The sequence below is a fragment of the Papio anubis genome, chromosome 16, assembly GCF_008728515.1.
Source record: "Papio anubis isolate 15944 chromosome 16, Panubis1.0, whole genome shotgun sequence".
Taxonomy (NCBI): Eukaryota; Metazoa; Chordata; class Mammalia; order Primates; family Cercopithecidae; genus Papio; species Papio anubis.
The window spans coordinates 26,333,270-26,355,630 of record NC_044991.1 but is presented as its reverse complement, the minus strand read 5'-3'; the positions used below and the strand labels follow the sequence as shown (position 1 = coordinate 26,355,630).

At 53.0% G+C, this 22,361-nt stretch overlaps 2 protein-coding genes across 4 annotated transcripts in view; one reads left to right on the top strand and one right to left on the bottom strand.

Moving 5' to 3' along the window:
• Nucleotides 1–7,433: 7,433 nt before the first annotated feature.
• The window catches only part of GGT1 (gamma-glutamyltransferase 1), a 42,976-nt gene continuing 28,048 nt past the window's right edge, over nucleotides 7,434–22,361 (top strand). For 2 of the 3 annotated variants that reach the window (XM_031656422.1, XM_031656426.1), the window contains exon 1: nucleotides 7,434–8,343. The gene's annotated coding sequence lies outside the window, so the exon portion shown is untranslated. The remainder of the gene's footprint in view (nucleotides 8,344–22,361) is intronic. The other variant, XM_031656444.1, reaches the window with a different exon arrangement.
• On the bottom strand, nucleotides 10,119–17,554 carry LRRC75B (leucine rich repeat containing 75B). Its single transcript, XM_003905329.2, has 4 exons — nucleotides 17,339–17,554; nucleotides 14,301–14,429; nucleotides 12,714–12,829; nucleotides 10,119–10,903 (listed from the first exon to the last, which is right to left on the bottom strand). Exons 1-4 carry the CDS (start codon nucleotides 17,513–17,515, stop codon nucleotides 10,378–10,380), a joined length of 948 nt encoding a protein of 315 aa, XP_003905378.1. The 5' UTR covers nucleotides 17,516–17,554; the 3' UTR covers nucleotides 10,119–10,377.

The following is a 22,361-nucleotide window of genomic DNA, read 5'->3' as shown; positions in this document are numbered from 1 at the left end:
ACCAGTGTTCCAAAATTTCACAATGATATATTAATACCTGCCTTGGTGAAGGTCTGTTTCCATGCCAGTCCCCTTTCCAAGTGGACTCTTGTCCTTAATGTCTGGGAAACTTTCTTGAATTCTTTGTCAGTGATTTTCTTCCTTAGGTTGTCTGTGGTTTTTCTTTTTTATTTTTTTAAGACTGAGTTTCACTCCTGTTACTCAGGCTGGAATGCAATGGCGCCATCTAAGCTCACTGCAACCTTTGCCTTCCGTGTTCAAGCAATTCTCCTGCCTCAGCGATTCTCCTGCCTCAGCCTCCCAAGTAACTGGGATTACAGGCACCTGCCCCCACACCCGGCTAATTTTTTGTATTTTTAGTAGAGGTAGGGTTTCACCATGTTGGTCAGGCTGGTCTCGAACTTGTGACCTCAGGTGATCCACTCGCCTTGGCCTCCCAAAGTGCTGGGATTACAGGTGTGAGATACCATGCCCCACTGTCTGTGGTTTTTCTTTCTGGAATTTCTGCTACTCAGATGGTGGACCGAGAATTACCTCTTCTTGTGTACCCCAACCCCAATTGTCTTATCTTTTAATCATAATTTATGGAGGATTACTCCAAGCTGGTTCTCTGATTGTTCTTTATTTATGTAGATATATACAGACAGTACCTTGTTCCTTGTTGGAACATCTTTGAGGATATTAATATGCTCTGTAGAAGCTTTCATCTCCCTGCATATGTCTTTCCGCTTTCTGTTTCTTTGGTTTAATCTTTCTTGTTACAGACTTTCTTTAACTGCCTGGCAATCATTGGTAATCTTGCTTATATTTAAGAGTGTGGAGTATTAAAAAGAATTTGTGTTTGTAAGGTGATCTCATTGAGCTTCTTTGGGGAAATCCCCAGTGTCTATATTTCTAGAACTTTGCTGTGGGCTGGACAGGATCTCTTGGAGAAACTTTTGGTCTCACATCAGGAGGGTTTACTCTGAGCTGATGGATTGAGAGCTCTGTTGGGGAGGAGAGCTGAGAGTTTCAGCATTCTAGTATGTCCACATTCAGTTCATTCATCCTCTAGGTTTCTGAGAGGGCTCCTAGTCCAGAAACTTTCTAACCCCCTCTGGAGAATAAGCTTCCAACTTTTTTGCCAAGATTGGGGAAGTCAAGTCATGTGGAAATATGAATATTTAAGCATGTTTTTGCTTTTTTTCTTTGAAAATATGTTACTTTAAAATGAAGAATAAGGCTGGGGGTGATGGCTTATGGCTGTAATCCCAGCACTTTGGAAGGCTGAGGTGGGCAGATCACCTGAAGTCAGGCGTTCAAGACCAGCATGGCCGACATGACAAAACGCCATCTCTACTAAAAATACAGAAATTAGCCGGGTGCGGTGGCACATGCCTGTAATCTCAGTTACTGGGGAGGCTGAGGCAGGAGAATTGCTTAAACCCAGGAGGTGGAGGTTGCAGTGAGCCGAGATCGCACCACTGCACTCCAGCCTGGGCAACAGAGCAGGACTCTGTCTCAAAAAGAAAAAAAAGAACTCGAATTTAAAGAAGGTATAGACTAAAGGATGATGTCATAAAGGTAATTAGACCTGTATTTAACATGAATTCTGGGCAGGGCACAGTGGCTCACGCCTGTAATCCCAGCACTTTGGGAAGCCGAGGCAGGTGGATCACGAGGTTAGGAGTTCAAGACCAGCCTGGCCAAGATGATGTAACCCTGTCTCTACTAAAAATACAAAAGTTAGCCAGGTGTGGGGGCAGGTGCCTGTAATCCCAGCTACTCAGGAGGCTGAGGCAGAGAATTGCTTTAACCCAGGAGGCGGAGCTTGCAGTGAGCCGAGATTGTGCCACTGCACTCCAACCTGGGTGACAGAGCAAGACTCCATCTCAAAAAGAAAAAGATAAAACAAAGACATGAATTCCGGTTCTGAGTGCCACCGTGACCACCTCTCCCAGCCTCTGGTTGGTTATCTGTACAAGGGTGGATGTGGACTCACTTAACTGATACTATCCCAGCTTCTACACTGGTAGAACCATAACTTTAAAGAACTATCAAAATAAAGCATACAGGAGTTTTTCTGCCACTAGCCAAGATGAAAGTAATTGATTTATCATTGTGCCTGAAAAAAACACACACAAAATAATATGAAACAATGGTTTTGGCCGGGCACAGTGGCTCAAGCCTGTAATCCCAGCACTTTGGGAGGCCGAGGCAGGTGGATCACGAGGTCAGGAGATCGAGACCATCCTGGCTAACATGGTGAAACCCCGTCTCTACTAAAAATACAAAAAACTAGCCGGGCGTGGTGGCGGGTGCCTATAGTCCCAGCTGCTCGGAGGCTGAGGCGGGAGAATGGCGTGAACCCACGTGGTGGAGCTTGCAGTGAGCCGAGATCGCGCCACTGCACTCCAGCCTGGGCGACACAGCGAGACTCTGTCTCAAAAAAAAAAAAAAAAAGAAACAGTGGTTTTCAAGACATCAGACGTTGAAGGAGAATAATCCCTGGGAAAGGAGAAATAAATAAGTGGAGTTGTACAATTGTCCCAGCTCACTGCCTTACAAGAGTCTCCAAGCTGTGGCACAGGGAAGGGGACTGAAGCTGACCTACCAGCCTGCCTGCATTGAGAAATGAGAGCTAAGAGTTCAGAGAAGCCACCCAGCAGCTAGAATTATAGGACAGAATACCAGAGAAGAAAGTCGCATGGAGAACCCAAGAGATCTGCAGCGGGTCCCTTTTGAATATTCAGCAGAATACTGATCAGCACACCAATGTGAGGAAGTTAACAGGCTGGGGAAGACCCATAAAGAATAGGAACAGTGCTTGGCATCATGCTGGGCTGAGAAGAAACCTTTTCCTACCAGACAAAAAATTCACAGGATATGGAGTACAGTGTTATTTTAAGATGTACCATATCTGATTTTGTTTTAATCAAGTATAGTAAGACCCGGAGACAGCTTCCTTGAAAGAATGTATTACAGTTCTCAAAGAAGGGGGCAAACCACGTTACATGGGCCATATGGGGAAACACTAGCCTGAGTCAGGAGGCTGAAAGAGCAATGGTAGAGCAATATCCAGAGCCTTTATTGTAGTTTTCTCAAGAAGGAATGAGTGAGGCAGAGTAGGCAAGTTTGAGCAAGTTTAGGATTGGATAGTCTGAATAATTTTCAACTGGTTTATAAGTGGTCTCTTGTCAAGTACCTCACCCTGAGGTGATTGAGGGCAAAGGAAATACTGGCTTAGTGTATGAGAATTAGATAAAGGAGGCAGTTGGGGGTATGGATTTTGGATTAGTTTGTGTATGAAAGACGCTGCCAGCAAGTTGTTATCTCTAGGAATTAGCTAACCCTAGGAGGAGCAGCCTCCAGGATTAGCAAGGCCCAAGAATACCAAAGCAACAGAAAACAGAAAACAAAAGGCATGATTAATACAAATATCCAGGAAGGTCTTGCCTGGTAAATGAGGAATAATTAGCCCAAGACAGCACCGGACCTGCCTAACAAGTCATAAAAACAACACATTAAAACATCAAACTGTTTTTTCGAACCAATTAAATATATCTGAGAACAAGACTCAAAAAGATTTATAGGAATATAAAAATGTCCAGTACTCTACACAGTAAAATTCATTATGTCTGGCATCCAGTCAGAGATTACGAGGCATACAAAGATGCAGGAAAGCACAGCACATAATGAGATTAATCAAGAGATCCAAAACTACACAGATGTTAGCATTAGCAAAGAAGGACATTAAAAGTTATAACTATATTTTAAAAGATGAGCAGATTTTAAAAGAAGACTCCCTGATTTCAAGAATTATTATAGAGCTGTACTCATCAAAACAGCGTGGTATTTCATCAAGTTAAGCAAATAGATCAAAGGAACAGAGAAAGAGTCTGAAAACAAATCCACACATGTATACAAAATGAGTTTTTTCAAAGGCACAAAGGTAATGTACTGGAGAAAGGATAGCATTTTCAACAAATGGTGCCAGAACAATTGGATATCCATATGCAAAAATCCCCCAAAACTTGGGTCTATACCTCATACCATACAAAAAAATTAATTCCAAATGGATCATCAACCTTAAAACTAAAACTATAAAACTTCTAGAAAAAATATAACCCTAAACCTTGGGTTAAGCAAAAATGTAGATATAATACCAAAGTACCATCCATGAAAGACGAAACATATTAGACCACCAAAATAAAAAACTGCTTTCCAAAGACACTGTTAAGACAAAAGACCAGTAACCACGAAATTTTGGCAAAGCTAAGTCTGATAAAAAACATGTATCCAGAATATATAAAGAATTTGTGGCTGGGCACCATGGCTCACGCCTGTAATCCCAGCATTTTGGGAGGCCGAGGTGGCCAGATCACCTGAGGTCAGGAGTTCGAGACCAGCAACATGAAATCCCGTCTCTACTAAAAATACAAAATTAGTCCGATGTGGTGGGTCATGCCTGTAACCCCAGCTACTCAGAAAGGCTGAGGCAGGAGAATCACTTGAAGCCAGGAGGTGGAGGTTTGGTGAGCCGAGATTGCTTCATTGCACTCCAGCCTGGGCAACAAGAGCGAAACTCTGTCTTAAAAAATAAAGAATTCACAAAGCTCAATAATAAAACATGGGGAAAAAATGTGAACAGAGTTGAGAAGATACAGATGGCAAACATGCACATGAAAAGATGTTCAACATCATTAGTCATTAGGGAAATGCCAAATTAAAGCCAGAGAGATACTGCTACACACCCAGAAGAATGGCTAATGTTTAAAAAACTCACCATGCTATGTGCTGTTGAAGATGTAAAGCAATAAGAACTCCCAAACACTGCTGATGGGGATGTAAAACTGCACCACCACTTTGGAAGACAGTTTGATGGTTTCTTAAAACATTAAAAAGACATCTACTTTATGATCCCGTATTCCACTCCCAGGTATTTACCCAAGAGAAAAGGAAATATGTGTCCATGTAAAAATTTATACATGAATTTTCATAGCAGCTTTATTTGTAATAGCCAAAAACTGGAAACAACTCAAACGTCCATCAGCAGATGAATGGATAAATTGTGACACACCGTCCGGCGGAATACTCGGCAATAAAAAGGAACTACTGGTACACGTGAATGAGTCTCAAAATAATTATGCTAAGTGAAAAGCCATATAGAAAAGAGTACATCTGGCTGGGTGCAATGGCTCACGCCTGTAATCCCAGCACTTTGGGAGGCTGAGGCGGGCAGATCACTTGAGGTCAGGAGTTCAAGACCAACGTGGCCAACATGGTGAAACCCCGTATCTACTAAAAATACAAAAATTAGCTGGGCTTGGTGGTATGCGTCTGTAGTCTCAGATACCTGGGAGGCCGAGACAGGATAACTGCTTGAATCTCAGAGGGGGAGGTTGCAGTGAGCTGAGACTGCACTCCCGTGTGTGGGTGACAAAGCGAGACTTCAACTCAAAAAAAAAAAAAAAAAGAAAGTATATCCTATATGATTGCATATATCCCAAAATCTAGAAAATGCAAACGTAAAAACAGAAAGCAGATCAATGGTTGCTTTTGGATGGCGGTGGACACGGAGAGGCAGGAGGGAGGGATTACCAGGAGTCATGAGGAAACTTTTGGGGTTGACAGGTACATTTACTATCATGATTGTGTTAGTGGTTTTATAGATGCATACATGTGCAAAATCTATCATATTGCACATTGTAATCTTGTGTAATGCTTGGAATGTCCACTTTTTGTGTTTCAATTATACCTCAAGGGTTATTTTAAAAAATAAAATATTTTTAAAAAACAAGCTGAGGCTGGGCGCGGTGGCTCACACCTGTAATCCCAGCACTTTGGGAGGCTGAGGCCGGTGGATCACGAGGTCAGGAGATCGAGACCATCCTGGCTAACACAGTGAAACACTGTCTCTACTAAAAATACAAAAAATTAGCCGGGCGTGGTGGCGGGCACCTGTAGTCCCAGCTACTTGGGAGGCTGAAGCAGGAGAATGGCATTAACCCAGGAGGTGGAGTTTGCAGTGAGCCAAGATCGTGCCACTGCACTCCAGCTTGAGTGACAGAGGGAGACTCCCATCTCAAAAAAAAAAAAACCCGAGCGCAAAGGCTCACGCCTATAATCCCAGCACTCTGGGAAGCCAAGGTGGGCAGATCACAAGGTCAGGAGTTCAAGACCAGCCTGGCCAATATGGTGAAACCCCGTCTCTACCAAAAATACAAAAATTAGCCAGGCATGGTGGCAGGCTTCTGTAGTCCCAGCTACTCAGGTGCCTAAGGCAGGAGAATGCCTTGAACCTGGCGGGGCGGAGGTTGCAGTGAGCGGAGATCATGCCAGCCTGGGCAACAGAGTAAGAGTGTCAAAAAAAAAAAAAAAAATTATATATATATGTATGTATGTGTATAGTGCATAGTTGGAAAAGAAAATACTGGTTTTCACGGGTGATTGGCAGCTAGCTGTAAGTGGAAGAAGTGCATTTTCCTTTCTTTCCAGGTCCCAGAGGAAAACCTCCATGCTGGGTTGATAGCAGCAGCTAGGATCAGTTGCCCAATACTCTGGATTCTCGAGATGAAGACCGTCTGCAGAGGCTGACCTTCCTGCAGGCTCATGTCCTAAAGCAAATTATTTGCACTCAAATATCCTCCCTTGTAGGACAGAAAAGAAGTTCCCGAGTCTTGGTCACATTGGGCCTGTGGAGTACAGTATCTTTTCTACATATTTGCTTTTGATGTTCTCAGCATTCCTGCAAGGCAGGTTGAGGTGTGAGGAGTCTCAGTCCCAGGGAGCTGAAGGCAGACTGCAAGAGCTGGGTATGGATGCCGCACTCCTGGGCCTGGGCCGCCTGGGTTTTCTTCAGCCTGGGAAGTACTTCCAAACCCACTCCTCGCTAGTCTCTTACAATCCTGTGGGAGGGCAAAGCCTAAATCATCATGGCTCCTTCCACCAACTAGCTGCAGATCAGGAAAGTGAGGTCCAGGGAGGTCCTGACTGGCTTTGCTCCAGGGACAATGAGGCTAGAGGTCTGTTCCCCACAGGAGGACCATGATGGTTCTCCTGCTTCAAATGGCCTCTTTGGAAGGGGCTTGCTCATGTAGGTGAATCCTGGGGCTGAGCAGCCTCAGTGACAGTCCCTGAAATGGCTGCAGGTGAGGGAGCAGCATGCAGGCATTAACATCACAGACTGACATCAGGCCACCTAGACTTACATCCTGGCCCCTCTGGTTTCTGGCTCTTTGAAGTTGGACAAGAAATCCCTTTTTTTTTCTTTTGAGAGACAGAGTCTTGCTCCGTCACCCAGGCTGTGGTGCAATGGTGCGATCTCAGCTCACTGCCACCTCTACCCTCCAGGTTCAAGCAATTCTCCTGCCTCAGCCTCCCAAGTAGCTGGGATTACAGGCGCTCACCAACATGCCTGGTTAATTTTTTTTTCCTTCTATTTTTAATAGAGTGGGGTTTCACCATGTTGGCCAGCCTGGTCTTGAACTTCTGACCTCAGGTGATCCAGCACTTTGGGAGGCCAAAGCGCTGGTATTACAGGCGTGAGCCATGCCACCCGACTGACAAGTCCCCTTTCTTAACCTCTTTCTGCCTCGGTCGACTTACCTGGAAAACAGAGCACCTACCTTCTTCAAATGAGAAGAGAATTAAAGGAGTATAAGGCCATCAGAACAGGACCTAGCCCAAGGGAGGCTATGGAAGTGCTTGTTGAATTAAAAAATGGCTTCATCTCTGGCCTAGTCCCAAAGGTTTGGGTTCCTGCCATTGCTACCCAGAGAGCCCTGGGTGGAGGCCCTGCTGACATTGAAGAGTGCCTGCCCTCCTCCCCTCAATGCAGTAGACACTTTCCAAAACTTACGTCATCTTCACTCCAGTGGGATAATGGGAGGCTTGGTGTACCTCGTTCCCAAGATGAGGGAACAGGCTGTGAGAGGACCACATCACCAGCAAGTGACAGGCTGGGACCAAGGCCAGGCCTGTCTGCCTCCTAGACTAGGCCTGTGTGAGGACCAGCCTTAGTACAGCCCACCTGCTTCCTCCTCTGTTTAGAGCTTGGGCTGGAGCTGTCCTGGCCAGAGCTCTCTGCCTCACCAGGCTGCATGAGCCACAAGCTGCCACTTCCTGGAACTTGGTGGCCCTGCCCTGGACGGCCTTGCTGGTGGTCATGAAGGCTCCGTGAAAGCTGTGAACGCCTGCATAGCAGTGAGGCCAACCTTCCCCACTTGATCCGTTTCAGGCTCTGGCTCCGCTACTACGTCGTGTGCTTCTGTCCAAGAGGCAGAGACTGAAACCATCTGCCGCCACCTGGATTCCTGCAGAGCTTGCCTAGGACACCAGCTCAGGTCCTTGTGCACCATCCTGGTAGGAATCTCTCAGTGACGGTGGAGGGTTTGTGGGCTGGCTTAGGGCCAGTGGTGGGCAGAAGTCAGCAGGGCACAAGGGACCGGAGAGCTTGGCATTTCTCCAGCAGGAGTTTCAGGGAGAGCTCAGATGTCTGCTTATGTGACAGGTTTATCAGCCTGCCTGGCCCAGGGCCGGCGCTCATAGTTTTGATTTAAATAATAGCTTGCTCACAGAATAAGTGCATGTTGGTTTGAGCTTTCATTTTCTCATAATCCTCTCTGCTGGCCCCTCCCACCGTCTACGCCATTTTGCCTCACTCTGGGGAGCCTGAACCCCCTGTTCCAGAGTAGGGGCATAGGGAAATGCCTCTATGGCTTCTGAGCTGCTGGGCAGGGCCAGTCCCTAAAACAAGGAGAGCTGGGAGGGGGCTGGACCCCGATGGAGTGCTGAGAGCTGAAAGTCCTATTTAACAATGGGGAGGGAGCAGAAACCCCGAAAAGGGAAAGGCCTGGCCAGGTCCCACGCAAGTCAGGAGCAGAGCAGGGCTGAAGCGTGACATCTCCAGTCTCTCCAAAGCCTTTAGGTGAAAAGTCCACCTAAAGCAGTGAGATCAGTGGGGCCTAAGGAAGATCCTTTTCCTCACTGCCTCCATCCCAGTCCTGGGACCCAACACCGTCCCACCCTCACCCTCCTTGACCATCTCCTTCTGCCCTGAGAGGCTGTTAGGCATCCAGCCAGCCTGGGAATGTGCTGGAATCTGTGCACCACGGGGGATGGATACGCCGCTCACAGTCCTCTGTGGGCCGTGGCTGTGAGGAAAAGTCAGAGCTGGTGGGTTGGGGTGTGTAGGCCCAGGAGGACCCCTGCCTCCTCCTTAGCCTTGGAGCCTCCCTCTGCTGCTGAGTTTCTCCTCCTCTAGCAGGGGCCCACTGCCCCCAGACCTTACCTCCTGGCTCAGCACATGATTTCCCTACTCTGGGCCTCAGTATCCCCCCGGACATCTCTAAATTCCTTTCCCGCCTGCCCTGCCTGTCTCCTGGTTGGGCTGAACTGTAACTCCTCACACAGGGCTGAGGGTGACTGTGGCATCAGGCTTCTGGTTGGGAGCCCACCCTGATGGTGCTTGGGGAGGAATGGACACGGTTCCCCCTGCCAGGGACAGCGCTAGGACTAAGGCCCCCTGCTGCTGGCTATGCCCACCTCCACCCCCCGCATGCTTTCCCACATGGGGGAACCCCAAGGCCTAGAGGGAACACACAAGCACTTTGTGGCCTGCTGTGTCTCCTAACCCCACAGAGCTGCCCTTCGCCAAGTACAGGAGGCCTGGGACTGGGTACTGGGGGTGGCAGGCAGCACTGTACCCTGTGGGAGGCAGGCACCAAAACCAGAGGCCCCTGCCTCTGGTCTGTGCAGCCTTGTCCCCCGCCCAGAGGGCTCTGGTGGCAAGGCTGGCAGCCCGGGCTCGACGTGAGCTTGCTGTGGGGCTCCATGTAAAGCTTTGCTCCTCCTGGGGCTCCCAACCCGCTCCTTCGCAGCTCCCCTTCTCAAGGAGCCCAAGCCCTGCCCAGCTGTGAGGGGCTGCTCCCTGGAGGCCTCCTTTAACTCCCCAGCCCACAGGGATGGACCCAGGACCCCCATATCTTAGACTCCATGGGGGATTTCCCCAAGGAACACCTGGGGGAAGGTCAGTGTGACCTTTGTCCCTCCCTTTTGGATAGACACAGCCACCCTTTCTCCCCACCCCAGCAGCAGGGCTGTTGCTCAGTGACCCTGAGATCGGTGATGCAGAAAAGCAGAGGCGGGTGTCACTTTTTATTGCGGGGTCCACACTATGGGTGTTGGGGCTCCTCCCACTGAGGGAAGCCTGAGCCTTTAGCCGGGGCTGGCCTCCTGGCCTCCTATGAGTCCATTCTCCTTCTGTCCCCTTAATCTCAGGCTGAGCATTTGCACTGGATCTCTGGGGGCCTGTGAGTCCTCCTCGACCTTCATGGCCCACTACCATGTGCTTTAGAGCATCACAAGTCAGTAGCAATGAGCCAGGTGGGTGGTGGGTCACCTGGTGCAGCAGGCCCGGGGCTCGGGTCCCAGCCCAGCACCTGTGGAATCCCAGGTGGAGGCAGGGGTGGTGGTTCCGGCTGCACCACCCTCAGGCTCAAGGTCCAGGCCCTCGTAGATGGTGGGGAGTGAGGTGCGCTGGCTCAGCCGCCGGCGCAGGCCAACCAGCAGGGGCTGGGGCAGGGAAGCTACATCCACGTTGTTGCCCAGGTCTACCCAGGCCAGTGCAGGGAACTTGGTGGTGTCCTTGATGGCGTCGGTGAGCTTGCGGGCAGCAGCCCGCGTCAGCCGGTTGCCGTTGAGCAGGAGCTGGGTGAGGCGGGGCAGTGCCCACAGGCTGGGCAGCAGCAGGTGCAGCAGCTCATCACTCAGCCCTGTGAAGCTCAGGTCCAGCACCGCCAGCACAGCACCGTGGCTGCTCAGATAGTGTGTGATGCGCTGCACGTCCCGTACCGACAGTGGGATGCCTGAGAGGTCCACAGTCTCCTCTGCCAGTGGAGTCTTCTGGAGGCTGCCCTTGAGGCTATGGGAGGGTGGCAGGCGGGGATGGACTAGGCAACCAGGCAGTCCCCCCACTGACCAGAGACAGTGACCTGTCAGGAAAAGCCCAGGCCTATGGTCTGGCAAAGCCAGGTTCAAACTGTCACTTTCTTTCTTTTACTTTTTTTTTTTTTTTTTTTGAGACAGTTTTACTCTTGTTGCCCAGGCTGAAGCGCAATGGCGCGATCTCGGTTCACTGCAACCTCTGCCTCCTGGGTTGAAACGATTCTCCTGCCTCAGCCTCCTGAGTAGCTGGGATTACAGGCATGCACCACCATGCCCGGCTAATTTTATATTTTTAGTAGAGACAGGGTTTCTCTATGTTTGTCAGGCTGGTCTCGAACTCCTCACCTCAGGTGATCCGACCGCCTCAGCCTCCCAAAGTGGTGGGATTACAGGCGTGAGACACCAAGCCTGGCCCAAACTGTCACTTTCTAAGTGGGTGGCCATGGGCAATGCTCAGAGCCTCTGTTTCCCCTTTAGTGAAAATGGGACGTGGTTGTTGTGAGAATTGAATACACACACAGTAAGGCTCTATCTTCATGAACTATTATTTGAAATCTCACTGTGTGCCCAGCATCTCCACACTTGTTACATTGACATCTCACTTATTTTTCAGATAGGTGAGATAACTCTTCCATGGCCACACACCACTAAGCGGGGAACCAGATCCCCAAACTGAGATGCTCTGACTCTTGAGCCCACATGTTTTTTTCCCTGTGCCACTTCTGAGGTCGATTCTTTTAGAGTAGGGAGAAATTCTTCTACAAAGGGATGGCTATTAGGCTGTTCAGGGCACCAGGGCTAGAGAGGGACAGGCCCAGGGTAGTGGGAGGGGAGGTCCTGGGTGTGCAGGCTGGGGACCTGCCCTGGGGGAGGGCTTCCTGTGTTTTCTCGGAAGGGAAGTTCAGAGACTGAGAAAGGACCCCCTCCCCCCGGCCCCACCAACCCTCTAGGTCTCTCCCCAGTTATCTGAACAGAGCCAACTAGGCAGACAGGCCTTTTGGGGGATTGACAGCAGTGAGCACACCCTCAGGACCCCCACCTGCCATGGCAGGGAACAACCTTGTGCGGTCCAAGCTCAGCGTGGCCTGTTAGGCCCAAGGTGGGAGGGCAGACAGGGGAGGCCTGCTAAGGTAAGCTCCCGGCAGCAGTTCAGGCCCCTGGGCCTGGGTGCCTGTGGCCAGCTCTGGGCTGAGCCTGTGTGTGAAGCTCCATGGATAGAGTCACTCCAGGATGGAGTGTCTGAGAGGGACCCATGGCAGAGGGAGGTACTGGGCAGCCACGGAGGCCTCAGCTTTAGGCAGCCTGGCAGTGGCAAAGAATTCCCAACAAGGTACAGGAAAATCAGGGTAGAGTGTGGCCTTAGGTATGCCACTTCTCCGAACCTCAGTTTCCTTCCCTCTAAAATGAGAATCACTATCCAGAATCTGCCTCCCCGACAACCTGTTGGGAAGTCTTAGCTGAAGATGCCTTCTGAGGTCACCTCAGCTGTTGGGTGGAGGACTGGGGTGTCCAGGTCTTGTAAGAGGCCAGGGATTGAGGGACGTGTGAATGGCAGGAGGCAGGACCGTCCCATGGGAAATGGCAAACGGGTCACTCAAGAGGGCTCAGCTTGGCTTGGGAAGCATCTGCTGCCACAGGTCAGGCTGACTTCCAGGGTAGGGCCCTCATGTGGACCAGGTGAGGGCCTCACCAGGTGGGATTTCAGCACCAGCCTCTTGGTGAGAGTGCAGCCTGAGAAGGGACCTTGGAACAGCAGTGAGAAGGGGCAGTGGCTAGGCTCCCCTTACCAGCTCTGGGTCTTCCTCTGGCACAGGCCGGACCCTTGCTGCTGCTTCGAGTGAGGGGTGAGGTGGTAGATGAGCTGTCGACAGATCTTCTCCGAGGACTTCCAGAGCTCGTAGTCCTGTGGGAGGGCAGTGTCACCATGGTGAACCTGAGCCCCTCCTGCCCACCTCAGGGCCTTGGGGGGAGGGGCCCGGGCAGCCAAGTGTGTGTGTCAGCACAGCCGTGCACCATGCATCACTGAGCTGCCCACCAGGGCCTCCCCCTCCCACCCCCCAACCCAGCTGTAGCCTGGCACAGAGCCAGGGGAGGCTGCCCTCTGGGAGCTGGACAGGCTGGTCCAGTCCCGCAGTGCCCGGTGGGAGGAAGCCCAGACAATGGGCCCTTGTTCCCTGTCCTCAGGCCCAGGGCCAGCGTCTCGGGCTATCAGCCGGCTGCCTGCCCACCCTCAGCACCCCTCGGGGACTTGCCACAGGGGGAGGAGGCCAGACCAGGCCCCTCGAGGGAGCCCTGCTCCATTGACGCCAATCCCAGGGAGTAGGAACAAGCCAGGTCAGCATGTTCTTCTTCCTCTCACTCTCCAAGCGAGACTGCCCCGTGGGGTCTGGGTCTGGGCTGACAGGGCTAGGGGATGTAATGTTCTACAGCACCACCGCCTGGCTCTCTCTTAGTCCTAACTGGGCTCCTGCAGAGGCCCAGCTCAGGGCGGAATCCAGGGTGCGCGGCCCACAAAGCTGGCACTGAGCATGCTCCACTGCATCCTTTCTCCAGTCCCTCTGTGAACAGCCCCAGGAGCAGGCGGCACACACAGCAGCTGCAAGCCCTGGCCATTCCTCTGATGGCTGTGGGGTAGGCTCAGAGTCCTAGGGGCTGACTATGCAGAGACCTGGGCATTCAGAGCTGGCAGGGCCCATAGCAGATACCCTTGTTTTGGTGTGGGACTCACTGTGACTAGGAGTCGGGGGACAGTGGCTGGTCACATGGCAGCCTCATGGCGGCTCGATGCTCATGGCAGGACATCTGCAGGTGCTGTCAGAGTGGGGCAGCCGTGGGGTAGAGGCTGCAGGTGGCAAACTCCACCCCAGCAATGAGGAGGGCCTTGCTTATGACCCCAGCTGTTGTGGGTGGAAGCAGTGAGCACCTGTCCCCAAGGGTGTCTGTACAGGATGGAGACTGGTGGACAGAAGGGAGCTCTAGCCAAGGGCGGCTCTCTTCTGGCCCAGGAACTCAGAGGCTGGGGGTTTGGTTCCGTTAGTGGATTTCTCAGAACAGTTTGTGTCCCGCAGGGTCCCCATATGACTTCTGCCCAGCTAGTCTCCCCTGCCTGGGTCCCCAGGCCTGGTGCACAGTGCTGCCACACAGAAAACGGGTCTGCCCAGGACTCTGAGGGTCCTGCAAAGCACAGCTCACACTTGCTGTAGCTGGTGGCCAGCCTAATATACTGATGCTGGCAGCAGGTCTCAGACAGGGACTGTGACTTGCCTAAGGCCATACAGCAAGCCATAGAAGGACCTAGCTTCCCAGACCTCAGCCCTGGGCTCTGCTGGCCCCTGTCCACCACAGTGCCCAGTGCCCATGCCTGCCAGCCTCACCTTCTTGGGGCACTGCAGTTCCCGGGCCAGGTTCACAAGCAGGTCATGGGAGATGGGGTCGACCAGGTTGAGGAAGGCCACATCTCTGTAGAGGATGTCAGTGAGGAGGGTCCCCTCAAGGCCCAGGTCCTGTGAGTGAGTGGTGAAGAGAAAGTTGAGTGAGCCAGTCGGGTCTCCCATCTCCAGGTCCCACCCCAGCCAGCCAGATGCTGGTTATGCCCCTTCCTGTCTCCATCTCCTCCCTAAGGCTGGCTGTATTCTCCCCACAGGCGACCATGGGCCAACTGTCCAGTGGTGGGCAAACCCTTTCATTTTTCCTTACTTATTTATTTTTTGAGACAGGGTCTTGCTCTGTCACCCAGGCTAGAGTCCAGTAGTGTGATCTCGGCTCATTGTAACCTCAGCCTCCTGAGGAGCTGGGGCTACAGATAGGCACTACTATGCTTAGCTAATTAAAAAATTTTTGTAGAGATGGGGTCTCACTATGTTGCCCAGGCTGGTCTCAAACTCCTGGGCTCAAGCGATCCTCCCAACGTGCTGGGATTACAGGTGTAAGCCACTTGGCCTTCGTGGACCCTTTGGATAAGTAGAGGGGAGGGACATGGGAGCCATCAGGGAAGTGATAAGTGAATTCCAGAACCCTTAGACCAGTTCCGTCAAGGTAAAGTGTTAGGCTATGACACTGCCTTCTCTGGGCTTAGGGCTTATCAGTGGGATTCTTTGGGGTCTCTCCTCTTATGGATGGAGGTTTGCTCTTCTTATGACCCCTCAAATTCCCCTGGCCCCAGCATTCCCTTCAGACCCTTTGCCTTCCCACCTATCCCTTGGTTTTCCTGAGCTGCTGCCAGCATCTGTTTGCGGACAGGTCTGGATCCTTCCCTTGGGGGCGGACCTCTCTCTCAGATGTCTCAAAGGCGTGCTACCCTGAAGCCGGCCTCACCACCCATGCCCCATGCCCCAGTTCAGTGTAGGGCGCCTCCATGCCCATCTTCCCAGGCACTGGGGCCAGAAGCCCTGGAACCCCCCAACACTCTGCCCTCCTCCTCTCTCCCCCAGCTCACCTAGTCATCCCTTCTCTCCCCACCACTCCTGCCAGGATTCAGGCCTCCAGCCTCCTCTCCTACCCATCCCTCACCCCACCGCCTGCACAGACCTGCCCTGCCATTCCTGCCTCACTCCTCCACTTTCTCCTCCTGTCTACTCCCACAGGACTGGTATGGGGCTGAACACTTTCAGAGGGTCTCTCTCTCTCTCTCTCTTTTTTTTTTTGAGACCGAGTTTTGCTCCTGTTGCCCAAGCTGGAATGCAATGGTGTGATGTCAGCTCACTGCAACCTCTGTCTCCCAGGTTCAAGCAACTCTCCTGCCTCAGCCTCCCGAGTAGGTGGGATTACAGGCATGCGCCACCATGCCCAGCTAATTTTGTATTTTTAGTAGAGATGCGGTTTCTCCATGTTGATCAGGCTGGTCTCGAACTCCCGACTTCAGGTGATCTGCCCACCTTGGCCTCCCAAAGTGTTGGGATTACAGGTGTGAGCCACTGCGTCTGGCCCAGAGGGTCTCTTTAGAGGAGAGATTGAGAGCTGATATGGCAGCCACAGCCAAGAGGGGCCTCTAGACCCCATGTGGGCCTTCTCCAATCCATAGGTGATATGCTGTGTGCGTGGGTCCCAAGCACAGGAAGTTGGGCCAGGCAGGGGAGTCCGTGGGTCACAGCTGCAGGGTCCTTGCAGGTTATGGAGCAGGATAGGCCCCTGGCTGGACCTCAAATCCCAACCTCTGAGACAGAAAGAGGTGACCTAGCTGGTCTCTGAGGACCCTTCTTTCCTCCAGTTTCCCAACTAAAATGCCCAACTGGTGTCTTGGGCTCCAGACGGCATCCCAGACTGAGATCCCTGCCTCTGGGTGCCTGGCTGATTCAGTGCTGCTCTGCTGTTTGCCACAGATGCCAGCTAGGGAAAATCCAGAAGGAAGGCTGGCTGATGAGCCTGGCAGACCCAAACAGGGCCCCAGACCGCAACCTGCCAGCCTGCCTTCCGCTGGTCTAGACAGCTCCTCTTAAAGGGACAGCTCCATTTTTTCCAGCCTGCTGAACCCAGAGTTGGAGGAGGTGGAGAAGGGTAGAGAGGAAGAAGGGCTCTGGCCCTGGCTTGCCCCACTTTTTCTCTGTGGACCCTGGGATGACCACGTCTCCCCATGCCTCAGTTTCCCCATTTCTAGCATACCTTCTGCAGGCCAAACACCTGCATGGCTGACTTCCTGCTTACAGGATGGGGCAGGTAGTGGTGGCAGCTGCTGCAGCGGGTGGGGACGGGGTGGTGAGGAAAGTGACTTGCCCAGGTGATGGTGGGACCAGCATCCTGGGACGACCCAGGGCTTGGGATCTGGGTTTAGTGTACCTGGTGTGTGTAGGAGCAGGGCCACCAGTGGACCAAGTGTTGTGATGCACAGATACTAGGGGTGTGTACTCTAAGGGCATGAGCTGCCTGCTGGAGAACTGGTGATGCATGCGGTGACTCTGTGTAGGCTGCCATGGTGTCTTGGGATGAGGCTGCACCGGCAGACCAGCCCTGGGTCCTCTCTCCAGGGTCCAGTGCCTCCCCAATCCTGGAGGAGGGGGAAGCTACCTTCTTCCATTGTCTCTCAATACAAGATGATTCGACCTCACTTGCCACTCCTCCCGGGGCCCTTCCCATCTTGCCAGGGCCTGAATCTGAGCTTTTAGCACCAGGCTGGGGCCACCCTGAACACACACAACCCCTCTCAAACCGCAGAGACCCGGACACACTCAGCGGCCCCCTTCTCCACACACGGTCCGCCGGCCTCACCCAGCCCTCGCTCCAGCCGGCCGCCCTCTAGCCCACTCAAGACCCAGCGCCCAGCAGCCCGTCGCGCCCTCAGAACCCGTCCGTGTGCGCCCAAGACCAGCTCCGCCTCGCCTCCCGACCCATACATGCCCACAACCCATAACCTCGCGCCTCCTAGACCCCCAGACCCTCCCTGGCCGCCAGCCCTGGGGCGGCCGGCTCCTTCTCTCGCCTGGCGCAGGAAGCGCAGCAGCTGCCGGGCGCGCTCCGGCCGCCGCTCGCGGAGCGTGGACTGGATCTCGCGGAGCCACCGCACCCGGCGCTCGTAGGGCGCGGGCCCGCAGCCGGCCGCCGCCCCGGCCTCGGAGCCTGCCTCGGGCCCGGCCCGCCGGCCCAGCCGCGCCCCCATGGCCACCGCGCGGCGGGCGCCGAACTCACAGAAGGCTGGACGGTCTGCGCCCCGCCTCCAGGGCCGCCCCTAGTCGCCCCGCCCCCACCCACCCCGGCCCCTCCCCGTGCGGGTATGAAGGCTGAGCGCCCGCCCCACCCCGCGCCGGAGCGAGGCCAGTGGGTTCCTCGATTTGGCCTGATCTTACTGGAGGAGGCCCTGCCTGTGTCAGTCTTGGCGCTAGAGTCCAAGGACCTAGAGTTGCCAGGGGAGACGCGGAGCTCGGCCCAGATGAGGTGGCTTTTGGCACCTCTCTACCTTCTGGCCCAAGTGCTGACTGGGGAATAGTCGCTTTGACGGTGCAGAGCATTCCAGGCGGGTGTGGGGGTTCCACTGCGTGTGCCAGCATTAGGTATTGCCCCCACCTGCTTTTAGAAATCTGCCCTGCATGGTGAATCTCCGTCTCTACTAAAATACAAAAATTAGGCCGGGCGCGATGGCTCATTCCTGTAATCCCAGCACTTTGGGAGGCCGAGGCAGACGGAATCTGAGGCCCGGAGTTCGAGACCAGCCTGGCTAATATGGTGAAACCCCATTTTTACTGAAAATACAAAAAATTAGCCCGGCGTGGTGGTGGGCGCCTGTAATCCCAGCTACTTGGGAGGCTGAGGTAGGAGAATCAATTGAACTCGGGAGGCGGAGGTTGCAGTGAGCCGAGATAGATGGTGCCACTGCACTCCACCCTGGGTGACAGCAAAACTATGTCTCAGAAAAGAAAAGAAAGAAAAGAAAAGAAGAAAAGAAAAAAAGAAAAGAGAAAAGAAAAGGAATCTTCCCTGCAGCTGGCAGTTGTGGTGTAGGACCTGCTCACACTGCATGGACACTCCTGCACTGGCAAATATTTACTGCCACCTACTTTTTGGTTTGGGGCAGGCCCCCACCTCTGACTCCAGCCTGGGGAATAAACCGGATGAAGAGTGAGGTTAACCGTTAAGCCCAGCTCTAGGCAGGCTGGCAGCAGGCGGGCTGTTATCTGCCACTGGCTTCAGTCTTCCTCGCTGATAAGGGGTTGGGGGGGTTGGGGCAGGCAGGGTGAGATGGGGGCCCTGGCTCTTCTGAGGACCAGGGTGAAGTACGGACCTACCCTCCTCAAGGAGTATCCCACTTCCCAGGGCCCCCTTCACAGAAGTCTAGGTCTCTGTTGGAGGCCTGCTGGGCCCCTGCAGCCCCAATCCCAGCTCTGGGACCCTCACATCTGGGTGGGGGATGTTTGAGGCACTTATCTGCAGTCCCCACTTCCCCAAGCAAGGAGCATGTGTCTAGCCTGTGAGGATGGGTACCTGTTGTGCAGGAAGGACTGAGCACCGTCCGAGGGCATATAGTGAGGGACAACAGCCAATCACCTGTGTGTGTGTGTGTGTGTGTGTGTGTGTGTGTGTGTGTGTGTGTGTCTGTTAATTACCCTATGAAGATTCAAGGTTCCTTCCTTTGGGTTAAGCACTGCCTGCCCAGAGATGGTAGTAGGGAGAGGGCAGGGTGCTAGGCTCTGTCTTCCTGTGGGGCTGGGTCCCTGAGATAAGACAGAGGACAGCAGGATGTCTTAGCCCCTTGACCATCCACAGACCCCCAACCCCTGCTGGAGTGGTACTTGAATCCCCTTCTCCCCTGGTACCTGCCAGCTGGACCCAACAACCTCTCCTCCCGCTACAGTGCAGCCAGTATTGTCCTGAGGCCACCTTGGCACCATAGGTTTCCTCCCTGGCAAACCTGCATTACGGCCTTGCGTGCCTTCCCCCAGAGCCAAGGCGCTGTTGCTGAACTGAAGTGGCGACAGACCGGGTCAGAGCTTTAAGCAGCAGCCCCAGTGCCCTAGGGACCTCTCAGACCCCCTGCCCAGAGCAGGCAGCAGGTAAGCCCTCCTCCCCTTCCCCTGCAGCCTCAGGGCTGGAGCCAGAGCTGGGAGGGCTCCCAGATCCTGACCATGTCCTCCCAGAGGCTGAGCCAGGCCTGGACACTGTCCCCTCGAATGTGAGAAGACTGGGCAGGGGGAGGGGAGGGAGGAGGGGATGGAGGGCTGAGCCTTGAGGCATGAAAGAGGCAACCTAGGCAGTGGTATGGGGGAGTGCCCAGAGCTTAGAGTCCTGTGGAAGGCAGAGAACTGCCCCAGCCCCTGCCTCTCATCCTCCACCCTCTGTGTCCCTGGCTGAGAGGTTCCTAGAGGACATTTTTCCAGCAAAAGAGGGAGGGTGGTGGCTGGGCCTAGATCCTTGAATGGGCTTTTCTCTGCCTACTTGCAGGGCGCCTAGGGTAAATGGGCTCTTGGAGACAATTTCTGACCTAACCTGACTTGAACAGGAACCCCCAGAGGCAGAGCTATACCCTCAGGCGTGGGGGCGTGATTCCACCTCGCCAGCCCATGTGTTCTACACGGAAGGCTGCTGGCCCCTCTCCCTGGGGTTACCCTGAGCAGCAGAGCTGTGCTTGTTGAGACCCAGGGGGTGGAGGGATTGCGATATTGTCCTCTCAGCTCCCAGGGCTGATGTGGGAGCTCAAGGACTTACCCTGGATCCTTTTGGGTAGCCCTGCCATCCCTAGGGAGTCAGTGAGGTCAGAGGTTGGGAGCTGGAGAATCAGGTAGGGAGGACACAGCTAGACCTCAGGCTCTAATGGGAACATACTAGGCTCCAAGTGGGACCTGCCAGGAGACAGAAATTGATGACAGCCACACCTTTGGCGTCTCGAGCCCTCTGCCACCCATGCAGTGGCCCAGTTCAAATGACAGGAACACAAGGTCCAGTTGGCTCAGTGGGCTGGTAGAGGGCTGTAGCCAGGGCTGGAACTGGCCTTGCACTGCCTCTGGGCCCTTCTCTACCCACCTGGTGGTATTCTTCAAGCCTAGGATGAAAAAGGCCAGCTCAGGGTTAATGTAACCTCAGCATGTAGCTGGGTGGCACTGAGCCTCCTGGTAGCCACTGCAAAGAAGGATACAGAATGATTTGGGGGCATTCACTAGGAGGAAGGAAGCAGATGGATACTCTGTGGAGACAGGATGTCCCCTGCGCTTGCTCTACAGTTACGGGTTGTCAACCTTCTGCAGGGCCAGGAATTGTCATGAGGCTGTCGTAGGCAGCAGAACTTGGCGGTGGGGGAGGGTGAGATCACAGGTATAGGCTCAGGGCCTGGATTCAAATCCCCTGGGCTGCCACTTGTTGGATGTGTAACCACAGACAGAGTAAGGACCTGCCATAGCAAATTACACAACCCACTTCCGTGGCTTAAAGCAACAGAATAGTTCTGGAGGCTAGAAGTCTGAAATCCAAGTATAGGACAAGGCACGCTCCCTCTGAGGACTCCAGGGGAAGATCCTTCCTTGCCTCTTCAGCTTCTCATGGCTCCTGGCAATCCTTGGCCTTCCTTGGCTGCAACTGCATCATTCCAGTCTCTGAAACCATCTACCTGTGTGTCTGTGTGGCCTTCACATGGCCTTCCTTATTTCTGCAATGGGGTCTCACTATGTTGCCCAGGCTGGTCTTGAACTCCTGGGTCCAAGCAGTCCTCCTGCCTCAGCCTCCCAAGTAGCTGGGATTATGGGTGAGTGCCACCATGCCCAGCTCACATGGCCTCCTTGTAAGAACTCTAGTGGCTGGGTGCTAGATCACGCCTGTAATCCAGCACTTTTGGAGGCTGATGCAGACAGATCATGAGGTCAGGAGATTGAGACCATCCTGGCCAACATGGTGAAACCCTGTCTCTACTAAAATATGAAAAAAAAAAAAAAATTAGCCAGGTGCGGTGATGTGTGCTTGTAGTCCTAGCTACTTGGGAGGCTGAGGCAGGGGAATCGCTTGAATCCGGGAGGCATAAGTTGCAGTGAGCTGAGATTGCGCGACTCTACTCCAGCCTGGCGACAGAGCAAGGCTCTGTCAACAAAACAAAACAAAACAAAACAAAAAAACTCAAGCTACTGGATTTAGGACTCATTCATTCTTTTATTAATTTTTAATTTTTTTTTTTGAGACAGAGTCTTACTCTGTTGCCCAGGCTGGAGTGCAATGGCACAATCTTGACTCACTGAAGCCTCCACTTCCCAGATTCAAGCAATTCTCCTGCCTCAGCCTTCCAAGTAGCTGGGATTACAGGCGCCCGGCACCACACCTAGATAATTTTTGTATTTTTAGTAGAGACAGGATTTCACCATATTGGTCAGGCTGGTCTTGAACTCCTGACCTCAGGTGATCCACCCCCATTGACCTCCCAAAGTCCTGGGATTACAGGCGTGAGCCACTGTGCCCTGCAGGGCTCATTCATTCTAATCCCGTATGGTCTCATCTTAACTAATTACTTATGTAGAGACCCTATTTCCAAATAAGGTCATGTGAGGAAAAACCAACTCAAACCGTGTGTTTTGGCTGAATACGGTGGCTCACGTCTATCATCTCAGCACTTTGGGAGGCCAAGGTGGGCGGATCACTTGAGGCTAGGAGTTTGAGACCAGCCTGGCCAACATAGCAAAACCCCGTCTTTACTAAAAAATACAAAAAAATACAAAAATTAGCCTGAGTAGCAGGCGCCTGTAGTCCCAGCTACTCAGGAGGCTGAGGCAGGAGAATCGCTTGAACCCAGGAGGTGGAGGTTTCAGTGAGCCGAGATAGCACAACCACATTCCAGCCTGGGTGACAGAGTGAGACTCCATCTCAACACACACACATACACACAACTACTGTGTTTTCCTTCTGTTGTCACAAGACAACAATCATCACAGAAGACTTCTGTGACCAAATGTGTGGATTCTCCCCACACACCCAGCAAGAATCAATTCTGCAGCCGACGCCAGCTGGTGTCTTCCAATTCAACTCAATTCTCATGC